The following is a 25,351-nucleotide window of genomic DNA, read 5'->3' as shown; positions in this document are numbered from 1 at the left end:
CGTGCTGCTAATATGCAGCTCTTGAACCAGCAGTATACGTTTTTGTTTCTCATTCATTAATATTTATGCGATCTAACTAAAAATGCATGCTCTGTTGTGTAACAACACATCTGTTTTCATAACGCTTTGTAATGCAATGGCACAATCTCCCCTTGGATGCTGTCCAACCCAATTTATAACAATTAGCTGCAATAACGGCAAGCTCCTTGAGAGGGCAATGTCGATCTAGAAAAAACGTGACCAGGAAAAGGACGTTTTACCCCAGCACGAGCATCGCTGGATGCAAAACATGCAATGTGAAGAAATGTCTACGAATGGTATCTAAATTACAAATTAATTGTACATTCGGTAGATTAGGTCGCGTGGGATCAATATTACCTCATTATCGATTAATCCAGACTGTTATAATTAGGCCAATTTAACAAAATATCCGGCGGAGTTAAAGTATTAAGCTTTTCTCTTAAAATTCCCGGAGGGTAAATAATCCTCTTAGTATTTCTAGTGACGCGCTGACGACATGTTTGCTATTTCATACTAGCAGGGGATATACAGTAGCCGGGTCAGAAAGGGGCGGAACTTTCCAAAATGTGTTATGTGAAGTCAGAAACATGGCATTGACATTTAGAGATTGGTCGCACGAAGGTAAGTTGTTAACCACTATTTTGTCTTCATCCTTTTGAAATGGAAAGTTACATTCTTAAAACATACTGATAACTACTTTAAATATTAATAATTATGTTAGGGCATAGGTCTGTATTTGCCCGTTTAATAAGAAATTGCCAAACGAGGCTGTGTCGGCTCTGCCATAATATGAATGCTGGTCCGTTACTTGTGGAATTGAGCGCACTACTTGAAGCTGTAGCTAATAAGAAGTCAGAATTTGAAATGTTATTTAGGAAAATGGGAAGACCATTGGCGACCTTATACATTAACTCAAGTTATTGTCCTTTGCAAAATGATATCCGTTAAAGATACAAAACATCTAGGGGATGATTTCCTCAATATGGTATTCATTGATAGCCCACTTTGCGCTAAATTAGTCTACCGACGGTAAATCACGACTTGCTGGAATGTGGGTAATGGCGCTGGATCTGACACAATATAATTAAATGTCCCGAATGTAAAACTTTTTGAGGTTTTGTACACTGCCTTTGCTCTCTCAGAATTTAGATAATGATCGAGAAGATTATAGAAATTATGGAAGAACACTAGGCCTATGGTAAATTTAGACGGATCAGACATAGATGTGATTGTTTGGGCACGGTAAGGTGTCATTATTGCCACCGAAATATAAGCTAGCTGTGAAGTAAATATTTCGAAGAGCTGTGATGTTTTGTAAGGTCGGAGATGTCAAAGGTGCAGGTCTCTCAGATCTTTTGTCGGTGAATGTTTACACACAGCGTCCTTTTCATTTGCGCGTTTAACTGTGTCATACTCTTGCAGCGTGGTGACAATCTGCGGAGCTGGAATTAAATGTTGTTTTCTCTAGATCACCACAGTCTAATCGGTGTATTGAAAGTGATGCAGTCCGTTTTGCCTAGAACTTTTAAGCACTTCATTTGGAAGTTTTCGGTGCTTGTGGACCGCGTCGTCCTTGAAGCGTGTACATTTAATGGGAACAACAAACGTTGTAGATCTTGGATCATGCTGTATGACATTTTTCATCCAACTCTGAAAAAGGCAAACTATGTGAGATTAGGGGAAAGTAATTATTTTGGGGGGATTATTGAAAAATATTATATTAAAATATGAGCTTCATGAGCGCTGTTCAAATAGCATATGCAAATGATTAAGTGTAATGCAATCCCGTAATTAGAGTTCTTCCCTTCGCATGTGTTAGAAACACTTGGGTCTCCGCTTTCTGCTACAGTCCTGCTCATTCAGCGGGCACAGAGCCTTGATTAATTTTGCACCTTGCAGTCTAATTATTATGATTAGGGTTGTCAGTTCGATTCCCAGGTGGGATGGGGGCACTGCCGGTGAGTCTTTGAGAAAGGTACTTGCTTAGCCTACTTCAGTAGATATCTAGCTGTATGAAAGGATTGTAGGTCAAGAATAGGCTATAACTCGTGTCAGTTGATCTGCATAGAGGAGTCTGCTAAATGCCTAAAATGTCAACAATTAAAAAAAAAAATAAATCCAATAGTTTTGTATAATGTATTCCATTATTTAACTGTACAATCTTGTTTTGGGTTGTAGGCAAGATCTAATGTTAACATTAATAAAGTTTTGTGGCTCATGTCTGGAGGAGTTTGATTTTTGGTTATTTCTTTTTAAATATCAAGCACATGGGCTGATTTATTTAATTACAAAAACAGGTAATAATTGTTGAGGTTGTGGGGGAACGCAAGAAGGTCTGCTTTTCATTGAACCTGGGATTTAATTACCTGGTGTATCTAACTGGGCAACTTAATTTCCCCTTCCTTTTTATGTTTTTTATTACAGTATTTTAATTTCTCCTTTTAATTAGAATAGAGGCTCATAAACAATGAAGAGTTCTGTGAAGAGCTCCTAGGGAGATTCCTCAACAAAAAGGGGTTAAAAATTCCTTGACAGAATATATTGTTTTTCTTACATTTCCAAATTTGTGTTTGAACACAGCCATCATAAAACTGTCAGAAATCTCTTTAAGGCCTGCTGGAATTAGTTTGTCGAATCAGTGCACAGGTCGCAATTTTCACCATGTGTTGTGGTGTCTACCCTCCTGCAGCTTCTAGGCAGATTGATTTCCCAGAAGGGCAGACACAGATGCTGGCCACATTTTATTTTTTATTTATAATAGCTTCTGTTGCAAAGAGTAATACCCCCCCCCCCCCCCCCCCCCCCCCATAGTAGTCAGTACATCAATCTGTGTGCCTTCATTTGCATGATGCAACAGTGTGGATTTCCAGAATCCTTTAATCTCATGTACAATGTAATTTGCGCATATGCACAGGTTTTCAAAGAGGTGCTGTCTAGACATCAAAGCTGCTACCTTGATGAGTACCAGGTGATGAGTGCTCAAGCACTGGAAGTGAAACCTGTAACCATAGTTTTTGTCTCTTGGCAACATGACTGTTTGTTTATATGCTTTCTTTTTATGCTAAACCATGCCTAAATGTGAATTAAAGCAGAAGTTCCTGCTTTACATTATATTTATTTGGCAGAAGCTTTTATCCAAAGTGATGTACAATATGTGCATACTGAAGGTCATTGTAACAACTACAAAATGCAGGTCCGATAATGTAAAATACTCATTTTGTAACAGTTATTCATAGCCATGAACTCATTAAGACCAGTTCACACAGTAAACATTACTCTCTGAGGTCCTAAACTGAGGTGCAGGTATGCACAGGGACACTCATAAAAATGGGGGGAAAACAGTTTAGCTTTTAAAGAATATTTTTTAAATATGTTATTTTTTATGAGAATATTTTTATGATTCCATATTTCATAAATGACACGAGACTTTCAGATAAACTAAACCTTGCCAGGTTTGCACATGAATATTGACATCACTGTCGTGAGTAAATGTGTGTATTTTGCTTCACTTTTTCAATGTGTAAATAGCTTCTTGTATAGATCTATTATGTGATGATATTTAGATTTAAGATAGGGTATGTTTGGGAACCACTGTGTTATAGTCCTGCAGTGTGTTTGCTCTGAATACCCTGCCATTTGCAGCAATCGTTTCACGAATAAGATGAGGCTGGATTGATCAGGAACTGAGATCGCTACGGCCCCTGAAAGGGGGATGTAAGTGTGCATCGTCAGGGTCCGTGGGTGAAAATGAGAGAAAAAAGTGTGTGGGGGGGGGGGGGGGGGGGGGGTGGTTCTTGTCTGCATTTAAACTTGAAATAGGATCTTAGCAAGTGAATTGGAGAAACAATAATGAAAATAGAATTTAATGCGAATCTTGCTCACTGTAAGACTTGTTAAACTAAATGCTGAACTTCAATAAACATTATATTATAATGTGTATGATTTAATAAAATACTATAATAATATAGACTATTTGGGCATTTTGTAGCCTTAGGATTTTAGCAATATGGAATCCTGGCAATACTGCAATATGGAAGACCTAAGATAATTATAATGCCATTACAAGATAATAAACCACCGAAAATATGATTTTACAATGCTGTCAACAGGTCACTGTTATGGTTCTTCATCAATGAAGAGTATTTTCCTGCAAGCATTGTTGCAAATATCAATTTTTCTTTTTACAGACTAAGATGGTTGATGCTGTCCAACCACTATGGCTGCAGCTCTGTGTGTCTCTTCTGGTGCTGTCCAGAATAAGAGGTGCCTTTTTTAACATTGCATTGTAGCTTACTTCAAACCCAGTGCAGAGGCTTGTATTGAGTTCTTATGCATCATAAATGAACCCAGATTTTCATTTAGATAATAATAATAATAATAATAATTTATTATTATTATTATTATTATTATTATCATTAATGAATAATAATAATACCTGTTATTATTATTATTATTATTATTATTATTATTATTATTCAGCAATTGATGGCTGCAAAAAAGGTATGGCCTACATAAAGCCTGAATATGGATTACAATCTGGATTAATTTATGATTCATAAAAACTCAATACAAGGATAGCCTCATTACATAATACTACTACTACTACTACTACTAATAATAATAATAATAATGTATTATTATTATTATTATTATTATTATTATTATTATCATTAATGCAACATTATAATGATAATTATTGTTATTATTTTTGTTGTTGTTGTTATTATCATTATTCATTAATGATGATCATCACACTTTATTATTATTATTATTATTATTATTCATAAATAATCATCACCATCATTTGACTTTTGTAAATGGTGCTTAAAGCACCTTCCAAAATAAATAAATTAAAGGACAGAAAAAAGAGGGCAGATGGACATTACAGGAAGACATAATAAATGACTAGACGGCAGATAAGAAAATAACAATCCTGACTCATATACTTAAGTATATGTCTTAAGTACTGTAAAAACATTAAAACAATGAGAGTTTAAAAAGCAACAATTCCAGGTAAATTAAAAGGGACATTTAGAATTTAACAGGATTCAGCAGAACTGATCTCATCCAGAAGGCAAGTTTGGGAGACTTTGTATACAAAGAAGCATGATCACTCGTGGATTTAAGTCTTGAAAGTATAGGTTTAGATTAGAGAGCAAGCTTTCTCAATGGATGGATCTGAAGCACTGGCTTTTCTAAACAAATCAAAAGTTATTACTCTCTCAAAGCAAGAGGCAATAATGCTGACAGCACCTGATAGTCTTGCCCAGTTTTGGTGTCATTATCGCCTCTTTCCTGTCACTACCATCAGCCATACCATAGCTAATTGACACAATAGCAGCCTCACAGACATACAGCACACCCAGGTCCTTAAATGAGCACTGTAAATCGAATACTAGCCTTACATTTTCAAACTATTGATGTCTATAGAAAAGGGCATGAGACATACACTATACGACCAAAAGTATCTGGACACCCCTTGATCTAGGGCTGTTTTTCAGGGTTTGGGCTCTACCCTTTAGTTTCAGTGAAGGCAAATCTTAATGCTACAGCATACAGTGACATTCTAGATGATAGTGTGCTTGCCCAACAGTTTGGGAAAGGCCCTTTCCTGCTTCAGCATGGCAACGCTGCTGGGCATACAGTGTGGTCCATGTAGAAATGGTGTGGAAGAACTTGACAAGCCTGCACAGAGCCCTGACCTCAAACTCATCCAACACCTGTGGGATCAATTAAAAAGCCAAGTGCGAGCCAGGCCTGATCGCCCTCTCAGTGCTCAATCTCACCAATGCTCTTCTGGGTGAATGGAAGCAAATCGCTGCAGCAACGCTCCAACATTGAGTATACAGCCTTCCCAGAAGAGTGGAGATTGTTATAGCATTAAAGGGTGGACCAACTCCACATTAATACCCATAATTTTGGAAGAGATGTGGGATGTCAGGTGTCCACATACATTTGGCCATGTCGTGTTGCTTCATATTTAATTGATTTGCCATTCATGGATCTGACACGTTTTGGACATGACGTACTCCCCAGGTCAGGTCTCCGCTCCCCCACACCTGCAGGCCCTGGTAGGCCTCCCCTTCACAATAGGCTGCAACTTAACCCTGGGACCGCAGGAATCTCTGACGCAGGTACGATGGGAGGACGAGAAGAAACAGCCCCTCCTGACGTACGAGCCTGGCCAGGCCGCCAGCTTCATCAGCCACCGTGTTGACCAGACCCCCTCCCAGCAATACTACAGTGCCATCACCCTCAAGCGGGTGGAGCCTGGCGACAAGGGAATCTATTTGTGCAAGTTTGACGTGTACCCGACCGGGCTGCGGACAGGGACGGTGCAGCTGTCCCTCACCGGTGAGTCCCGCCTGTTGGTCCCAGTGGTCACACACCCCAATTCGTATTCTTTGAAGGGACCAGATGGTGAGGTCATATGAGGCTTGTTGTAAAGGCTGTTTCCATGTTTTGGAGAGCTGGTTTAGATTCCTTTTTTTCTTTTTCAGTGTGCTGCAACAGCCTGTCCACTGAGCTTTTATTTGTTTGAGTTTTTGATGTTTCCTATTGGACATTTTTGTTGGGGTGAACATATGATGTTGCTGAACTGGATTACCAATGCTTTGGTTTAGCAACTTCTTGTTATGTAACATAGGACAGTATAACAAATAGACAATTCTCAATACAAACATTGCATTTATTATGTTTTTAATGCGCGGGAAAGCAGGCAAACGTTTAAAAAAATATTTTACAATTTTATAATTTTATTAAATGAGCCAATACCAGGCAGAATTTACAGGCTGTGTACTACGGACAACAGCGGTATGCTCCAGAACAGGCAAAAAAAGAACAGAAGTGAGGGATGTCTTGTGGTTCCTGGCGCAAATTCTAGTCGTAATTGTGGCCAGTTGGTGTAAGTCTCAGAGCAAAAATTGTCTCCAGATTTTCTTGTGAAATATGTTGCCTCTGGAGTTGGCTTCACTGTGAGAGGTCCTGCACCTGCCTTAATCACTGGATGTAGCCAAGGAGAAAATTAGGCCTGATATATGTGTGTTTATGAGTGCCTTCCTCCTGCAAAGGATCTGAGGTTAATATCAGGCAGCCATTTTAATTTATTTTTAAAGCACAGACAAACCATTTTGGACACTGGAGTGCCAGCACTTCATGCTCAAGTAGATTTTTTTTCCAGAGACTGTTAATCTTGTGGAAAGTTTCTTTTTAAGTGATTTTTGGGGGATTTGATACTTTTGAAAAGAAGCCGCATGCAGCACTGTGGCTATTGTGATGTAAGCATTTGAAGAGTGGAGTAATAATCAAGTTGCTGGTTGTGCAATTTAGGAGCTCATTAGGTTTAAGTGTTTTTTTTGGGTTCAAATGAGCCGTCAGGTTCCAGCATGGCGCAGTGATGAAAGGAAGTGGGCGGGGCTTAGGCTTCAGGGTTGAGAGCACCACCTAACCTGATTTCTCACCCACCCCAAGTGAAATACAGTTTGCTTCTCCCCTCCGCTGGAAGAATGTGACTCCTTCAACAGAGCTACATCCTTTTATCATTAGCACTGCTTATGTTACCATACCCATCCTTCCTCTGGTGCTTAACCCTGGATCCCATTAGCTAATGTGGAGCTGTGTAGGTTCTATGTTTGATTGTTTAGTGGATGGTCCTATCCAAAGTGTCAGAAAATGTCAAAAAAGTGTCACTTAGTGTACAAACGTCTGTAAAAAGCAAATGGCTACGTCTAAACGTAAGCTATTGCATCAGTGGTCTAAACTGAGAATGCTAAGCTGCGCTAATCCAGTGTCTGTATCCTGTCCCCAGCGAGAGTTACTATGGAGGGGAATAAGACAGCAGTAAGCGGGAAGCTAGCGATGCTGTCCTGCAGCTACGGCCTGCCAGAGAGCGTCCAGCAGGTCCTGTGGAAGAAGACGGCGGAGCAGGGCGACACCAGCAACGTGGCCTCCTTCGCAAAGCGAGCCGGTGCCACGGTGACCGAGCCTTTCCGGGAACGGGTGTCCGTGAGTCACACTTTGGGGGAATCCCATCTGTCCATCAAGCCCGTGAGAACTGAGGATGAGGGGTGCTACACATGCGAGTTCAACACCTACCCAGATGGCAGCAGGAGTGCCACGGCTTGTCTCACCGTCTATGGTACGGGCACTGTGGGTGGCCGTGTAGTATAATGGGTACAGAATCAGGCCTGTAACAAGTTACGGGTTTGATTCCCAGGTAGTGCACCTCCATTGTACTCTTAAACAAGATACTTAACCTGAATTTTTTCCATATACATACAGCTGTGCAAATGGATACTATATATAAAATCTAAAAGTCACGCTGGATGAGAATGTCTGCTAAATGCCTATGTTTTTTTTTGCCGTTAAGAGAACAAAAAAAAACGTGTTGGTGAAGTACTTTGTACAGATTCTCCACAGAAACCAAATGGTCAGCTCCAACCATGGTGAGCCACTCCATCTCTGATTCTAGTTTTCATTGTTACTCAGCACTTAACTGACTGATTAAAGGAGTCAACACAGTTTTATCACTTTGGCTGTTTTCTAAGGTCTGATTCAGTTCCTGTATTTATGGTGAAAACAAAAAGCAGCAGTGGACTTCAAGGGCCAGATTTAAAGTTGCCTTTCCTAGGAGTGATTAAGGCTACATTATAGTATATAGTATATACTGTAGTATATACTATACTCCTTCGTGACCCTTTCATGAGTATTATACTGTAGGATGCTTAAGATGAACATTTCAGTGGAAACAGTAGAGCAACTAATTTTAAGAATACGAAGGTTCATCTGGTTAGTACTTCAGAATTCCTGAATGGGCAAATTAGTATCCGAAATAATTTAGGCTGATGTTTTAAAATCCAGTTGTGCGTCAAACGAAAAGTAAAAATGTAATATTTTTCCTAATTTCTTCCCTTCACACTTTTTGTTTTGATTCATATGAAGTATGGCAGGATGTAGAATTCATGGAATGTAAATTTCCTGTTAGAGGACCATAACTCAGGGAGGGAAATTGTGTGTGTGTGTGTGTGTGTGTGGGTGCACGTGCGTGTGTGTGTGTGTGTTTGTGTGTGTGTGTGCGTGTGTAGTTCTATTTATGTGCATACTTTGAGGGTCATGTAAAGGTCATTCTGAGTCATTTGTCTTTAGTGTTTTTTAGTGGTTATTCAACAAAAGAGGGGAAACAAGGAGGAAGGAAATAATTTTAAAGAAGCAAATGGCTACTGAATGTGTGTGCGTATGTGTGTGTGCGCGTGTACGTGTGTGTGTGTCTGTGTGTGTGTGTTTTCTTTAACCCAGAGCTGTGAGCACACAAATATCTCTGTGAAAACAACATGTGGGACACATCCAGCATAAAGAGGCTTGTGCTGTCACAGCAGGGCAGTCCATACTGATAGCTAATTCAGGAGACAAGTCCCTGCTCTTACTGTTCATACATACTGAGTACTGGTCCAGGAGACCAGTCACTGCTCTTACTGTTCATATATACTGAGCACTGGTCCAGGAGACCAGTCACTGCTCTTACTGTTCATATATACTGAGCACTGGTCCAGGAGACCAGTCACTGCTCTTTCTGTTCATATATACTGAGCACTGGTCCAGGAAACGTATCTCTGCTCTTACTATTCATACTGAGCACTGGTCCAGGAGATGAGTCACTGCTCTTACTGTTCATATGTACTGAGCACTGGTCCAGGAGATGAGTCACTACTCTTACTGTTCATATATACTGAGCACTGGTCCAGGAAACGTGTCTCTGCTGTTACTATTCATACTGAGCACTGGTCCAGGAGATGAGTTGCTGCTCTTACTGTTCATACTAATTGCTGGTCCAGGAAACAAGCCACTGTTGTTACTATTCTTCATTCTTTCTGACAGTCTGGTGCCAAACTCTGAAGCTGGAGGCACAGGTGCCTGACCAAGCAGTGGGATTGTGGCCTTTCTATGGCACATTTCACCAACCTCATGGTGCATTTGGTTATTCAGGACCTCAGATAGGCCTTTCCGAAATTACCTCGCTTGTGATCTTTTTAACAATCGTACATTTTTAAATTTGCGGAAGTGTGAATTCATTGCAGATGTGTACTGAATTTAGATTTCATTTTCACCTCTTTGGGAAACAGAATGCAGGCAGGCAAAGTACAAAGCGATATGTGTGCGCTCACGGCAGCAATAGAGTTGTTGAGTTAACGGGACAGTGCTGTGAAAGAGGCAATTGTTGCAGGACGGCTGATTAATTCCCCCCCCCCCGCCAGCCCCAAACAGCAGTGGTTCTGTCTTCCACAAAATCACTGCCTGTCCTCAGCACAAACCATAAGAAAGAATCAGTGACTAAAATGGTTCTTTTCCCCTTTAATTTTCCCTCTATCTCTCCTTCTTCCTCTCTCTCTCAACTTCCTTCCATCTCTCTCATTCACTCTCCTTCCCTCTATCTCTTTCTCTCACCTTCCCTTCATCTTTCTCTTTCTCTCTCCTTCCCTCTATCTCTTTCTCTCTCTCACTTTCCCTTCATGTCTCACTTCCACTGAGAGGGACTATGTCATCCATGACGTTAGTGAGACTGTAAGAGGTGATTTCAGGCTTTGAGCTCCCACTCCCACCTAGCTTAATCACGTCTTTGTGCTCATTTTGCTCGTCAGTTGAGGCGTGTCATTGTATCCGTCTGCGACAAATATAGAGGCTTTATCCTCTGTCTGATGAGCAGGAACCGAGCCTGCTTATTGTTAGTGGCTATAGTATAGGTGGTTGTTGTCTGTTTTTACAAGACAACGCCAGATCATTCATTTCATTACATTTTTTTTTGGCCGACGCTTTTATCCAAAGTGACGTACAATAAGTGCATCATTCATCTCTAGCAAGCAGGTTACATTGGCTGTTTTACTGTTGCTGACTGCATGTACAGGGATCACTGTGGGGTCGGGAAGCAAAAATAAACAGAGGATTTAATTTTCACTCACTGCCGTTATGTTATATGACTGTTCTGGTATGACAACCAACCTGACGACAACCTCCAGAATTCCAAATATCTGAGGCCAGCGCCACCCCCCTCCCTCCCCACCAGCCCCCCAATCTTCCCACAAATTCTCAACTGTCTCCAAGAACTGAGATCACTGATTTCAAAAAAGGCTCCACTCATCAATACACCCAACCTTGCCAACCTTATTATGGTTCATTTGATATAGGAGACCATTCCTAGTATATCCAGGTTAAACTTCCAGAAATATATTGTCTGTGAATGTTTTGTGGATTTATCCTTTTTTTAAATTTTCATATGCTACAGGTAAGTTCATATAGGTTGTATAATGTACACTCATTGAAAAATGTACCCAGCAACAGGCCCTTCCTTTGTGTCTCCTGCTGTTTGATGCAGGGATGTTTTTTTTACGGAGCTGCATTTTCCTTCCTTAGCTCTTTTCCTCTATTTCCCAACAGGGAAACATGTTGCTCCCGATGTTTCTAATTCCGTGTTTTAATGAACAATGAACTTCCTGTTGGGGCAGAAGTGAGGCTTTTGTAACTAGGAATGCATGCTCCATGTGACCAGGGTGTCCATCTTTGTTTTCTTGCGCATTGGAATTTCTTGACCGCGAAGAGCGATTCAGACAAACACGCATGCAGTGCAAGTTCTCACACTCTTATCAGAATCTGGCTGCTTTTATAAAGATCACACTGACATCACTCCTTTTATGTGCTTTTTTGTTTTGTTTTGTTTTCTCCTCTCTCAGTTCTGCCCAAACCCGAGGTGACCTACAGGACCGTGTCTGAAGACGTGATAGAGGCCAACTGCACGGCGCTGGCCCGCCCGGCGGCCGAAATCGTCTGGAATGTGGCCGGGGACAACAAGACGCTGGGCCCGGCCGTGTCCTCGTCGCTCCAGCAGGGAGACGGGACCACGCTGGTCGTCAGCACGATTTTAATCCAGGCCGACCTGCTCGACGACCAGTCTGTCAAGTGCTTGGTCTTCCACCAGGGCCTGGATTCCCCTATGTCTGTGTCCATGAACATCAAGAGTAAGTGCAGCCTGACACGCACTGAAGACCTCTTCAGATTGCACCATGGCTCTCCTGACCCTTTTTAGATATTCTTTGTTTTTCTCTTTATTGGATTTCCTTTTGAATTAATATTATAGGTATAGCAGTGTAAGGCAGGTATCTGTCTAACTGTGCCTCTTTTGTTACAATACAAATTGCTGTTTGTTTGGTTAACATTAGCCTTAGTGGTTATAAATGGAACTCTGGTGTTCTTCACTACTGTTCATTACATTACAGGCATTTAGCAGACGCTCTTATCCAGAGCGACGTACAACAAGTGCATAGGTTTCAAGATGTTCATTGCTCTGGATGAGCGCCAAATGATTGTAATGTAATGTAATGTAACTTCAGCAAACAAGGGAATGTCCGGTCACAGATTCTATAGACTCTAACTCTATAGACCAGCTTTTTCTGTGGTTCTGGCTGATAAGAAGAGTTACCTGGTGCTATATTGCGGCACGGAACTTCCATTGCCACACATACTGTGAAATATTAATTAAGTTTTTGTTGTCGATTCAACCTGAGGGGTTAGGGTAGGATTTTCAGTTCAGAGTTGTAAGGAGTATCCAGCCTGTACAGTCACCCTCCAGTCCTTAGCAGGGGACTCCTAACTTATTGATCCATTCATAGATGAAGGGAGACTCTACAGATAAGTGGGCCAGTGAAAGCAAAGTGGTTGAACATTTATAAGTCTATTAAGGTTTACATTAACCCTCCCTCTGTCTCTCTCTCTGTCTCTCTCTCTCTCTCTCTCTCCCCATCTGTACCCACATAGCACCCTGTTCTGAATTTACTCCACAGGAAATGTTTGTGTCCTGTAAGCTGATGTCTGTAGTCAAGGACATTAACCTTTCATGTGTGGTTTCTGCCAGCCAGCTGAAAGCTGATGTCTTTGACTGTGATGCTTTTATTCCACACTCACCCGCCTGTGTGAATATTCAGACCGTCCCAAAATGCATCCGGTGAAAATAAACATTTGTAAATGGTCACAAGCCACGAGACCTTGGACCAGACAGCACTAGATGTTTTGTCCCTTTTGAGGTTCTGTCAGCCTTTGTTTCTGTGTGCCCTTCTTTCTGTTTATCCTTGCTTTGCGTGTGTTTTACATTTCTGTGCCTAGCAACCAGGAAAAATTAACAACATTATCTTCAGGTCGAAGAGTGCACTGATCCAGGTTAGGCTATGAGGTTCGCACCCCTGTGACGAATCGCGGTGATAGTTGTAATGTGGGCTTGGTTTTATTTTGCCATGTAGCTAATTGTTAAAACTAATGACAGACTTAGATAATATTAGAAGAACTTCATAAAACAGCACACATGCTGAACTACAGAATCAGTCTAATAAGATGGGGTGATGTAAGCTATTGGATGTCTGTTCAATAGCTAAGTATATTTAGGAGTAAAATTTTCTATTTTTCGGCTGTTGACTGAGTCAACATTTGTATTGTGCTTACTGAGTGTTATTCCTGGCTGAAGCCAGTCAGTTAAATGTAAGCCAAGATAATCAAAAGATAACAGTGTGCATGTATTGAAAGTTCACGAAATTCCCATGTATAAATAGCTTGGACATAGCATTGTTTGTCTTGTTATAACCAGCTGGGTTTCAGTGTGTGGGTGGGCACCAGGGTGTGGTATCCAGTGCTGGCTGTGCCATCAGCATTCAGCCCCAAAATTTGCCATGGCTGTGCCATGGGAAGGAATGTCTCACTGCAGAGGAGCACCCCCTCTGGACAGTCAGGTCCCTGCAGTCTGCTGATTGTAATCCCTTGATGCAGTGAGTACGTTGGTCAGCTGCTAGACTGCAGAAAACAAAAATGTAGTGCCTGCCAGAGAATGTGAGCTTTTCTGTGCTTTCCAACATGGAAGGACAGCATTAAATTGATGAAACAGCCCCATCGATACAACTGATGTTTAAAATTAGGTGAAAATAAATAATTGAGAAAAAATTGAAGTAAAAGAAATTGAGTAGAGCTTCAGTATTGGGCCATGCTTTTTTTTTTAGGTCATTTTGAATATCATGGAAGATTTTCTCTTTCAAAATATTATGCAAACACAGCTTCATATATCATATATACATAAAGGCATTTCCACTGACCGTGGAACAATCAGAATATCAGATCTGAATCTGTATGTGATTGTTCAAGGCTCAAGGTCTTCCTCAATGGGCAAATCACTGCTCCTAGAGGACAAAAGACTGTACAGATTACATTTAAAGAATTTCCTGTTTTATCAAGTGCCTCTGTTTGGGCTCTGGAAAGTGCAGTTTCTCCGCCTTGGAATTTTCTCTGTCACATAACTTCCAGACATATGAAAGTTATGTCTGGACAGTGCAGGAAAAATAGCTAATATAAGAATTTACTTTCCTCTCCCTTGAATTCAGTGCTGTTTTTAGTCCTACACAATTGTGGTTTTGGGTATTTGAAAAGACATAAACATAATGTCTATTTTCCTGACAGTCACAAACAAGAAGCCGACAAATTGTCTGAGCAGGGATACCACTGCATTCATATCTCCCAGATGCCTTTCCTTTTCTAGTGGCTGTTATAATTGATCACAGTTTTCAAATTGTGTGTGTGTGTGTGTGTGTCACACACCCTCTGCTGTGGATTATGATTGTTCAGATATAACTGTTTTTAGACCTTTAACAGAGCATTCAGTAACTTGAAACTTCTGGGTTCCCATGAGTATAGTGGTCTAAAAACTATCCATCTGTTTAAGAAACCCCAAAATAGAAAGCTATCATTCATAAAAAGTTGAGCTTTTCTTAGGAAGAGTTAGACGTTTTGGTTTCAGGACTGTTACGTCCCTTCAGACCCCAAGAGAAACCACGCGATTGCAGCACTTGCAGATGTTAACTTTCCCTGGAAGAACAGATGGCTTTTGGAGCGATTTGGGCTTCAAGTACAATTGTCTCCTGTTTCGTGATGACCATACTCATTATACTGATGATATTATAGTATCATGGTCAGTGGTGGAGTTACACAGGTCCTCTTTTCCTTGTACTGGGCTCAGACTGATTTGTAGAGTTTAATTTTGGTGTATTTACTGTTTAGTCTAATCTAGATTATTATAATCATATTTATATCTACATTATTATAGTCTATTATATATTTAGTCTATTATAAAACTTTTTCGAACTTGATCCCTGAATATTCATGTTCCCTTTATTATTTACATTTAGTACATTTATTGAAAATGTGGCAATGAGTGGTTCATGAAAATAATACCCACCATGAGATAGAAGTTGGAAAACCTTGGAATAAGACCAGAAGTTTTTCTAAAATTTCTCTTGTTCAAGTCGATGTTAATAGTCAGTATAAAATTTAAGAATTCTCTTTCTGCTGTATATTTTGCTGTCGATTTTTGCTATGCAATAGAGATGTCTGGCTTTGTGATAACCTGTGCTTTTTGAGTAAAGACCAGTTTTTCCTATTTAAAAAAATATATTTCAGATGCTCTTGGTATGGGCTTATTTTCCTAATGACTGTACTGTGTGTATTTGAGGGGTCTTTCCTGTTGTCTGTGCTGTGTGAGTTTATGGGGTTCTGTCACTTTTTGTGTTGCAGTCGGCAAAGCCCTTGCTATCCTCATCTCAGTGACCACTGTGGCTACGATCCTGATCATCTGCATGTGCATCTGCCTATGGAAGTGCTTCATCCGCAGAGATGGTGAGTGTGTGTTTTTTTGGGTGCGGCTGTGTGCGTGCAAGCCTGTGTATGTACATTTGTGTATGAGAGTGAGTTTGAGTGAGTGTGTGTGTGTGAGTGTGTGTGTGTATGTGCGGGTGTAAGAATGTGAAGATTGCTGTTGGGCTCAAAAACAGAGGTAGATAGAGAGCAGCTAGTTTGTGCTTATGGTATTACCATAAGACCTAGGGCTCTATTTTCCACCGACGCATGGCGTGTTGCACTGGCAAAATAGTATTTTCATCATGGATTTTGACACGCCTGAGCCATTTGACAATTTCCTGACTCACCATGAGCCGAAGTGAGAGGATAGCTGCTGTTGAGCATGTGTCAGTCAAGATGGGGAAGCGGACTGCAATTTTGGTGCGGCTCATTGCTATTTTCTGATCCGTCTGGTGTGAGATTTCATCCGTGCCACCCGCCTGCTTAGGCCAGGTCTACGGCATAAATTGCAGCCGAACGTAGGGCGGATTGCTAATTTTAGAGCTTCCCATTCAATGTGCATATGGTCACAGCCTATTCAAAAGCCAATCAACAGTTTTCATGGATCATATGCTGTCCGGTTTGACTTTGATATGAATCCCAGAAGCAGGAAAAGTGCATACTTTGTATTTATTTCTCATTGTCTTTTTTTCTTTTTTATAATTTTAATTCCAGTGATTATTTGTATTTTTATATGTTTATATGTTTTCATTTTAACAGACTTTATTATATGATAGTTACGGTACTGGCCTGAATTATGGATAGATTGCATTTATAAACATGTCAGATGACCGAAAACCCATGTCATGTGATCTTGTGTACTACTGCACTGCAGGGCTATGTGACTCAGATCTGTGAAAGCCATAATTAGGAGCCTCCCGTTTTGCATAGCCATGGAAACAAAACTGTCCTGAAGTTATTCCAGGTCATTTCATGACATTGGACATGGGCTGTTGCTCAAGAAAACTGGAACTTTCATTTATCTCAGTCATATAATGGTTAGGGAACTGGGTTTGTACCTCAAAAGTTTGTGGGTTCATTTCCTAGGTGGGGCACTGATGTTGTATCCTTGAGCAAAGTACTGAAACTAATTGCTTCAGTAAATATTCAACTATATCAATGAGTTTTGTGTAAAAGAGTGCAAGCTATGTATGTTGCTATGGATCACATGGGAGTATTTAGTTACCCAAGCTGTGAAGATGAAGAACTTGACAGGGAGACGATCTCGGTGGGACTGCTTGGTCCCCTTTTCCCAATGCCGAGAGGGTTAAAACCTGCAGAGCACGCTGGCATTGTTTTCCAAAGCAGGAAGGTGCAGTGATGTCACACAGGACATGGGCAGGTGGAAAGAGCCAAAGACAATGTTCCAATCCCATGAGCACCCCCACCTTCCCGAAAGCCCTGACTTTTGACTCCCCCCACCTGTGTCTGCGTACAAGGTGGCAGCTTTTGAAGGACAACGGTGAGAGACAGGACATTGCTGTCAACTCCCTGGCAAAATGATTAATACGGTATATTTTTATACACAGTATTGGATTGGAAAGCACCAAACCGTTTGGTGGTTTTATCAGGTACTTTATTTTTTGTTGGGAGGGGAGGGGAGTTCCAGTAAATAATTTCTCCAGGTGTGTCATTGGATGTTGCATGATTTGTGAAGAGTTTTCAGTAATTGCGCATAAATGTAATAGATTTATTATTCTTCTACTCACACACACAGCTTGGGGAGTTTATTTTGGTCATCACTAAACTCACCAGGCTCTTTTGTGAAGAACATACTAACAGTAGTGTTTAATTGTGAGTAAAAAGTTGAGGATAAATATTCCTAAAATCTAGGTTGTTGTGTCATGGTGGCTTCAGTAAGTGAACAATTTGCACTCTCACTCTACTTCACTATGTTATGTGCAAAGATATAATTGCATTCAGCCCTAAAGCACGTTTATTATGTGGGTGGTACCAGACCTCACTTTGTGGATATATTGTAATTGTAGCTTATGGGAAATGAAGGACGTGTGGTGCAATGATAGCTCTGTCATTAGAGCTGTAATGAGTTGTAGGGGGGTGGGGTGCTTTGGAGGGGGAATTGTCTGGCACAGAAAACCACATGGGTCAGCAGTGCCAAGAACACTATGAGAAATGAATAAACTAAGTTCCCTGAAGCAGAACAGTTATCATTGTTTAAAATCTTAATTCAAAATGACCGACACGCATGAAATGCGCAGAGCAAGTTCGGTTAGGAAACACTTGCTGCAGCTGAACATTGGTTGGCTGCAGCAACCACATGTTCTCATACTTAACCAATCACGTGTACACATCACTGCATGTTCTCACAGTGAACCAATCTCATACTCAACCTAGCACACCACACTAATGGATTGTCTTTTTTAAACTGACAGTCAGATCTCTCAGGTGCTGCTGATTGCTTGCGCTTCTGCGTTTGCTGCAGCTCACAGAATTGCGCTCACCCTCCACCACCCCAGCTTCCACCTGATCTGCTCCTAGGTACTTGGGTAGGGGTGGTGGGGTATTTCTCCTTTTTAGTTGGGGATATGTATCCGGATCCCTGTATGATAGGTTATTGCACCGCTGGAGCGTACACCAACATATCGAAAGCAGATCCATTCAGCGCTAAACCAAAAATGACTGGTTAGCATATTCATTTACAGTATATATTTAATCTAAATACGTGAGTTCTCCTGACTGAAATGACATATTCCGAATTATATTCCATCAAAAACAGCTGCACTGTTTTTCAACTCTTTCGAGTTTGACGAGTGGCTGTTCGTGGGGTTTAGGGAAAGGAATGAGCTGAAATCGAAAGCACTGGCCAAGGAGCCTGATCAGAAAAAAAGACCAAAAGGATCTGTGTGTCTGTTTGTGTGTGTGTGTGGGGGGGGGGGGGGGGGGGGGGGTGCAGGGTACATAAGTGTTTAACAATTTGAGTGGTACCGGAATATGCTCTGTCACATCTGTAAATTGAATCACACTGATAAGACAACTTTTTATAGCCTGGATGAATAACTTGCAGCTGAACAACAAAGAACACCCATCCTAGTCACATGCCTGACCTTCATTCCTGTCAGCAGCTCTAGTACAAGAGCCCTGACCATGTTACTACCAAAATGTAGTTGTAAACCAAAACATGCAAAGATGAAAAATTATAATAATATGTTGTATTTCCAGTGACACATTCTGCCTCCTTCCCATTACAAGTATTCAAACACACACACACACACACACACACACATATACACACAGTCAGAACCACTAACCCTCACAATTACTCACCACCAGACAATTAACGGACTCATTCGCCATGGTATTACCGCCCATCCACACAGTGCAATTAGGGTGTTGGCCAATGTTTTGGTTCTGTCTTTGTCTTGCTCAGAGCCTTAATTTCACCAGACAGTGTTGAATGGTGCATGGGGGGTTGGGGGGGGTGGAGGTTCATTTATATTTTTAGAATAAGGACAAGTGTGTGTGTGGTGTTTGTCCATAGGTCCATCCATGACCACTGATCTTTAATCACCATTTTTTGTTTTGTTTTTGCTTTAGTTTTTTTACAATGTCGTGTCCATGTTCTGGGAAAGCTGGGGCAGATCAGAGCTGTCCGTCATCGCTGTGCCAATTTGAAAAATCCGTGTTTTGAAAGACAGGAGGTGTGGGAGTTGTCATGTGGAAAAAAACCCGGCCAAAAGGGAAAACTACAAGAATAGTCCTCCTCTGTCCGGAACTGCATGGACATTGGGGTGTGAACCGATTTTCTAGTGGGGGTTGTGGCATTCATTTTATAAATGTGAACTTTTTCAGGAACCTTAGTCATTCAAACAGGCAAGTTACAGCTAATGCTTTGATGTTGCAGGAATTTGGAAAATACGTATCTTTTTTTTACTGTAATGACAAAACTATCTGCTGGGCAGACATTGTAAATACTGCTGTTTTCTATATCCCACTTTTTAGACATTGTGTATTTTGTTTATTTTCAGATTTTTATTTGCATCTTTGGCAGAGAGGGATGTGCCAGCTGTGGCCAAATGGAGTTAGGATGAGAGTGGTTCTCATTCCAGGGCAAAGAGCATGTGTAAAGAGAACTTACAACTTATCGGATTGTTTTGCTCTAAACATATTGGACGTTTTATCCAACATAGAGTTGGTTGGATTTACTGATGCTCCTCCAGTTTGAATTGCCTCCTCCACTTGAGCACAAAGTACATGTATCATGTTTGCCAAGAAGTAGCAGCTGACCTTGGGTTTATTAACAATGAAATTATCCAGAAGCTGAGTGGGCTTCTCGCATCTGTGTCAGGGTGGTCAGGCTTATGTTACCACAAACGTGGTAAGCTAGGCTGGGCGATTGCACAGATGTCATCCCTGCTTAGTTTACCACTTGTGCAGGCATGCGGTTTACAGTACGTTTCCTTTCTCCCTTGCACCTGCAGCATGCGATTGGGGATCTGGGCCATAATTTCTTAGAGCTTGGAGGCGGGGAGTTGTATTGTGGGACAGCCAGTCCTCCCGTCCAGACCCTTGCGGTTTTCCTCGTAGGCAGGAGAGTAAGGGTGGGAGAAAAGAATAACAACGCCGGCCAAGCCTTTGAGCAGCGCTAACCGCATGGTATTTATTGCTACATAAAAAGTGTTAAAGGCCTGGCTTGCTCTGTAGCCTATACCGCTTCAAAGAATGCCAGAAAATCAAAGCAGAGAATTCCAGTAACATGCCATTCTATGGCTATGCATATTGGGCCTTTGCTAGATGGAAATTTAAAGCAGTGATTAAGTTTCATGAAGTTCCTTAACAGTCACATTATTTTCAAAAAATAGAATATATAACAGGATTGTCAAATGACCTCTGGTAGTTTTTTTAAGGAATATTCTGACAAAATTGACTACTGCTTTGTCTGCCATAGCCATTTAAAATAAAACTCAAGATATGGGGTGTCCCAAATAGATAGACAGACAGACAGATAGATAGATAGATAGATAGATAGACCAAAAGGTAGTTTCAGCATTGTACCAGCACACAATCCTTCTTATAAAATTACCTTTTCTGACACACCTGCTTTAAACCCATAATCATTTTAATTACCAGCAAGTTTTGGCTTTAATCATCAGTCTCACAACAAACAATGAATGATTAGCTTAAGGTTGACCAGACAATTATTACACAAAATTGGTTGAAAACAGAATTTCAAAATTGAAGACATACAATATGTTCCCTTTACACATTTAAAAATTTTTCCATCAATCATTAATGTAAAAGTAAATGATGACGGAGGTCTTCGTCTTCGCATATATACTGTACATGCTTTCTTATAATTTTTTTCAGATAATTCTGTCCTTTAAGAAGGCACACATTTAGAGACAATAAACCATGAAGGAGAGGGGGAAACAGATAAGACCCATTAATCATTGAAACTGAGTGTTTACAAGTCCATGGAAATACAGGAAGTGAAGGGAGTGACTATTTCCTGTCTTGCAGAGGAGGAAAGCTTGAAACTCCCACTCTGTAGCATGAGGATGGCATTGGTCACTCCTGATGGGCCTTCAGATAATCATTCAAGAGAGGAAAAGTTTGCTTTATTAGTCTAGTAGGTTGCTGTCTCCTCAGACCATCCCAACTGTCTTTCAAACTGTCATTGTGTTTTTCAAGCTCAAAAGTGACACCTATTGGTAGAAAGGAGCAATTGATATCATTTTCTGATGGTGTAAAAGATAGTTTACGGGCAATTACAGAAACAATTGCTCGCAAATTTCAGTTATGCTATTTCATAGATGTTCCTTCAGGATATTTAGAATGTTTTATTTTAAAATTGTTTTTAGTTTAAACCTGTTCTTGAACCATCTTTGTTGAAGGTAATGGGGAAAGCCAAGATGCAGCATGTATGCATTAAATGTAGCTCTTTTCAGCAATACTTTATAAATGAGACATTCCGGTCAGGTAGGCACCGTAGGACTTGCCAAAAATGCTGAACATATGTGTCCCAAACGGTTGCAGTCTGCAGAACATGCACCGGGGCATATGTTTTGCGTTTGGTGTGTGTGTGTGTGTGTGTGTGTGTGACAGAGAGAGAGAGAGAGCTTAGTCTGAAAAGCATGAGGGTGAAGGGTAAAATCCAGTTAAGTTATTGCAGGAATCATTTTTCATAACTATTATTACCATTATTGCAATAATATTTTGTAAATATTGTAAATAAAGTTTCCAGTGTCAGCCAAATTTTGATAATGTTACTTTTTTTGCACATGGATATATATTGAAAACGTGCAGAAGAAAAATATTTGTGTCTTTTCAGGTATTATAAAAATAATTTTAAAACAATATGGGTTAATAAGTGAGAAGAGGAAGGTCGTTCGTGCCTGCCCTTAGAGAAACAAAAACATACAAACGTCTTGGGCAATATTATAATATTGAGTTAATTATTTGCGCAGGCTGTTCCTGTTTAAAGATGTGTGTGTTTTTTGCAATATCTCCCACTGAGGAGTTTTGGATCAGTTAGCCCCTCTCTGCCCAGTGCGGCTCCTCTGAGAAACAGGGAAAGGGTGCAGCACAGTGGCTATGCACCCACAGGAGCCGAAGTTTGGAGCGAGTCCACTACTGCCATAGAAACTCATCGAGCCAAAGCACCCCTCCCTCCCTCCCGCCCTCTCACCCGTCTCATTGCCCCCCAGTTTCCATGGCTACCCGCCATGTTTGTGTCACCAAGATCACCGGTGCCACCCACTGTCTTGACGTCTAGACAGTTCACTTAGTGAGCCCCACGACCCGCACATGAGCATATGGAAGGACGTGACTTCTGTGACCCACTGCTTATTAAAGGCGTAGCCTGACATACAGTACTGTGCAAAAGTCTGTGCACCTGTCAAAAAATGCTGTACAGCTAAGATGCTTTCAAAAAGAATGAATTGAAAGGTTATAAATATAAAAAAAATAATAAAAAGGGCAGTAAATATTTAGAAACTAAATAAAATCAATGTTTGGTGTGACCACCCTTCGCCTTTAAAACTACATCAGTTCACTTAGGTACACTGTCCGGTAGTTTTATAAGAAAATCGGCTGGTAGGTTGTTCCAAGCATTTTGGAGAACTTGCCACAGTTCTTCTGCAGATTTTGGCTGTTTCGCTTGCTTCTGGATTTCCAGGTAATCCCAGAGACCCTTAATCAAGTTTTTATCTGAAAAGTAGTCTATTACTTTATTTAACAAAATACAAAAATGTATCTGTAAAATTTCATTTTTTGGAAAATTCATGGTGGAACCCTCCGTCTCACTGTTTCACTGTGCATCTCTGCATTAGCCATTGTGTGTTATAGTAGCTGTTCATACTGCGCTGTGTAGTTTTTGTGCCTATTCAGGAATGAAAACAGGTGGTACAGCATAATCCTCCTGGAATTTGCGTGTGGCACAATGGCTTTGATGGCTGTACTTGTGTTGTTGTGAATTTAATGATTTTCACCATATGATTGACACTGAAGCCTTGGCATTAACTCTTGTTATTGTCTTTACCTATCTCTCTGTCCCCCCTCCCCCAAACTCTCTCTCTCTTTTGCAGATTGAGCTGTTCAAAGGACCGAAGAGGCTCCTGGGAACAATAGTTTTCAGCCACACAGCTGATATCAAGGATTGGATTCGAAATGAACCAAAACACTAGAGACGCATTCGTTGGTCGAAACTAAAAAGAAATTATCTATTTTTAACCATTTATTGTTGGAAAAAAATTATGGAGTTCTCAACTCGAAACATGACCATTTATTTGTATTATTCAAGGCTTGCAGCACTTGACTAACCCTTGGTGGTGTCCTGTGTTTAAAAAAAGGATGTTGTAATTGCATCATACTATTCACAGAGATGGAAATGAAGCCTGCTGGAATCAATGGGAGATATTAACACATGGTTCATTTTGTGACGGGGACGGTATGTGACTGCTCATTGCCCTGAGATGAAACACAGCTGTGGTCCTTAAAGCACATCCTCCCATTAGAAAGCTAGAAGCCATGTATGGCCTCCATCATATTTTTTCAAATCTGAAGTGCTATTTACTGCAGGGCCTGGGAAAGGCTTTGATGCAATGGCCTTTCTGTCAGTGCCCTGGTGAAAAGGGGGGGGGGGGGGAGTTTGAAAGGGGGGGGGGGGAGTTTGAATCACGATGACACTACCCTTTGTGAGAAGGAGTACAGAATTTCCCCATGTGACATTTGGCTGGAGTCCAAGAATTTACCTCTGTAAAAAGTAGTAAGATGTTCACTGGTTTTTTAAATGCTGCCACTGAAAAGCTGAAAGCGATTACGCAAAACCCTGTGTAACTGCAGAACATTTAAAGGGTTGGGAGTCAAGGGCTTTTTTTGTGTTCTACATTTTCTATTTTGTTTTTGTGTTATCCATTTTCTACAGAACTTTTCAATTGATTATTATGTTATGGAATGTGAACACTCAACTGAAAGGTATGACTTGGGTTTAAGGTCGGGAAAGGCACTCCCGGACGGATGTTCGTCATGACTTGCACATTCTCCCCCTGCACAAGACGTGTCACCCCCTCCCTATCCCCCCAGCCACCCAAATCAGCACAGTGTCAGGTATTATATTGTGTGGTCTGATCCTGAGGTCAAGCTCTATGGTGTTGAGTTGCACTGACTCCCAGCTGTTGATGCGCTACAAACATGTGTTCTGCAGCTTGACTGCAACAGTAAGCAGAGGGGTGATGGGGAAGCCCCGTGATTTCTAGGGTGTGTTCGCACATGAAGGGCACTACTAGAAAGGAAAGGAAAGGAAAGGAAAGGGGTGGTTCAGTCCTCGTAATGGAAATCAGTAATACAAGCTGTGGTGCTGAATCACTTTAGGCCAACTCCCTTCAACCTGTTGGGAGAATCTATACCTCAAGTACAGTGCTGTGCAAAAGTCTTAGGCACCTGTAAAAAAATGCTGTACAGCTAGGATGCTTTCAAAAATAATGAAATGAAAGGTTATAAATATCGAAAAAATAATTAATAATTAATAAATAAAGAGCAGTAAATAGTTAAAAACTAAATAAAATCAATGTTTGGTGTGACCACCCTTCACCTTTAAAACGACATCAATTCTCTTAGGTACACTGTCCGGCAGTTTTATAAGAAAATCGGCTGGTAGGTTGTTCCAAGCATTTTGGAGAACTTGCCACAGTTCTTCTGCAGATTTTGGCTGTTTTGCGTGCTTCTGGCTCTCCAGGTAATCCCAGAGACCCTTGGAACCTACTGAAAAGTAGTCTATTACTTAAAATATTACTTTATTCGAGAAAATACAAAAATGTATCTGTAAAATTTCATTTTTTGGAAAATTCATGTTTGGAAATCTCAAATTTGCTCTTTTCTACTGACACACTAATGCAGAAAACAAAAAAAAATAAACATCCAAGACCAAATATATACGATATATTATATTTAAAAATCTAGGGTGCCTAAGACTTTTGCACAGTACTGTATATGCCATTGAAATTATTTTTTTAAACTGCAAGTCATTTAAGATTTATCTTTTTTCCTGAGACCTGTACTGATTGTAATGTGTACTTGTCTTTACCTGGTTGTCTAAAGATTTTTAAAAAATTAAGTTCTGATAAAGTTTCAAAGAATAGATGGCAAGAAGATAATGCTGCAGTTGTAGATAATGAACTGT

At 40.6% G+C, this 25,351-nt stretch overlaps 1 protein-coding gene across 1 annotated transcript; it reads left to right on the top strand.

Annotated features, from left to right (window-relative positions):
- Positions 1-244: 244 nt before the first annotated feature.
- Positions 245-23,821, top strand: zgc:113337 (uncharacterized protein LOC503741 homolog). Its single transcript, XM_035410866.1, has 8 exons — positions 245-642; positions 3,664-3,735; positions 4,209-4,284; positions 6,058-6,375; positions 7,829-8,158; positions 11,742-12,026; positions 15,613-15,714; positions 23,259-23,821. The coding sequence occupies exons 3-8, from the start codon at positions 4,215-4,217 to the stop codon at positions 23,261-23,263; spliced, it is 1,110 nt and encodes a 369-aa protein (XP_035266757.1). The 5' UTR covers positions 245-642; positions 3,664-3,735; positions 4,209-4,214; the 3' UTR covers positions 23,264-23,821.
- The last annotated feature ends 1,530 nt before the right edge of the window (positions 23,822-25,351 follow it).

Source organism: Anguilla anguilla, chromosome 3, assembly GCF_013347855.1.
Source record: "Anguilla anguilla isolate fAngAng1 chromosome 3, fAngAng1.pri, whole genome shotgun sequence".
NCBI lineage: Eukaryota > Metazoa > Chordata > Actinopteri > Anguilliformes > Anguillidae > Anguilla > Anguilla anguilla.
Note: the sequence above shows the minus strand (reverse complement) of the source record. Positions and strands in the feature narration are given on the sequence as shown.

Coding starts and splice junctions, on each gene's coding strand:
- zgc:113337 (XM_035410866.1), top strand. CDS start 4,215: ATGGTTGATGCTGTCCAACCACTATGGCTGCAGCTCTGTGTGTCTCTT. Junction 4,285..6,057: donor GGTGCTGTCCAGAATAAGAG/GTGCCTTTTTTA, acceptor CGTACTCCCCAG/GTCAGGTCTCCGCTCCCCCA. Junction 6,376..7,828: donor GGTGCAGCTGTCCCTCACCG/GTGAGTCCCGCC, acceptor TCCTGTCCCCAG/CGAGAGTTACTATGGAGGGG.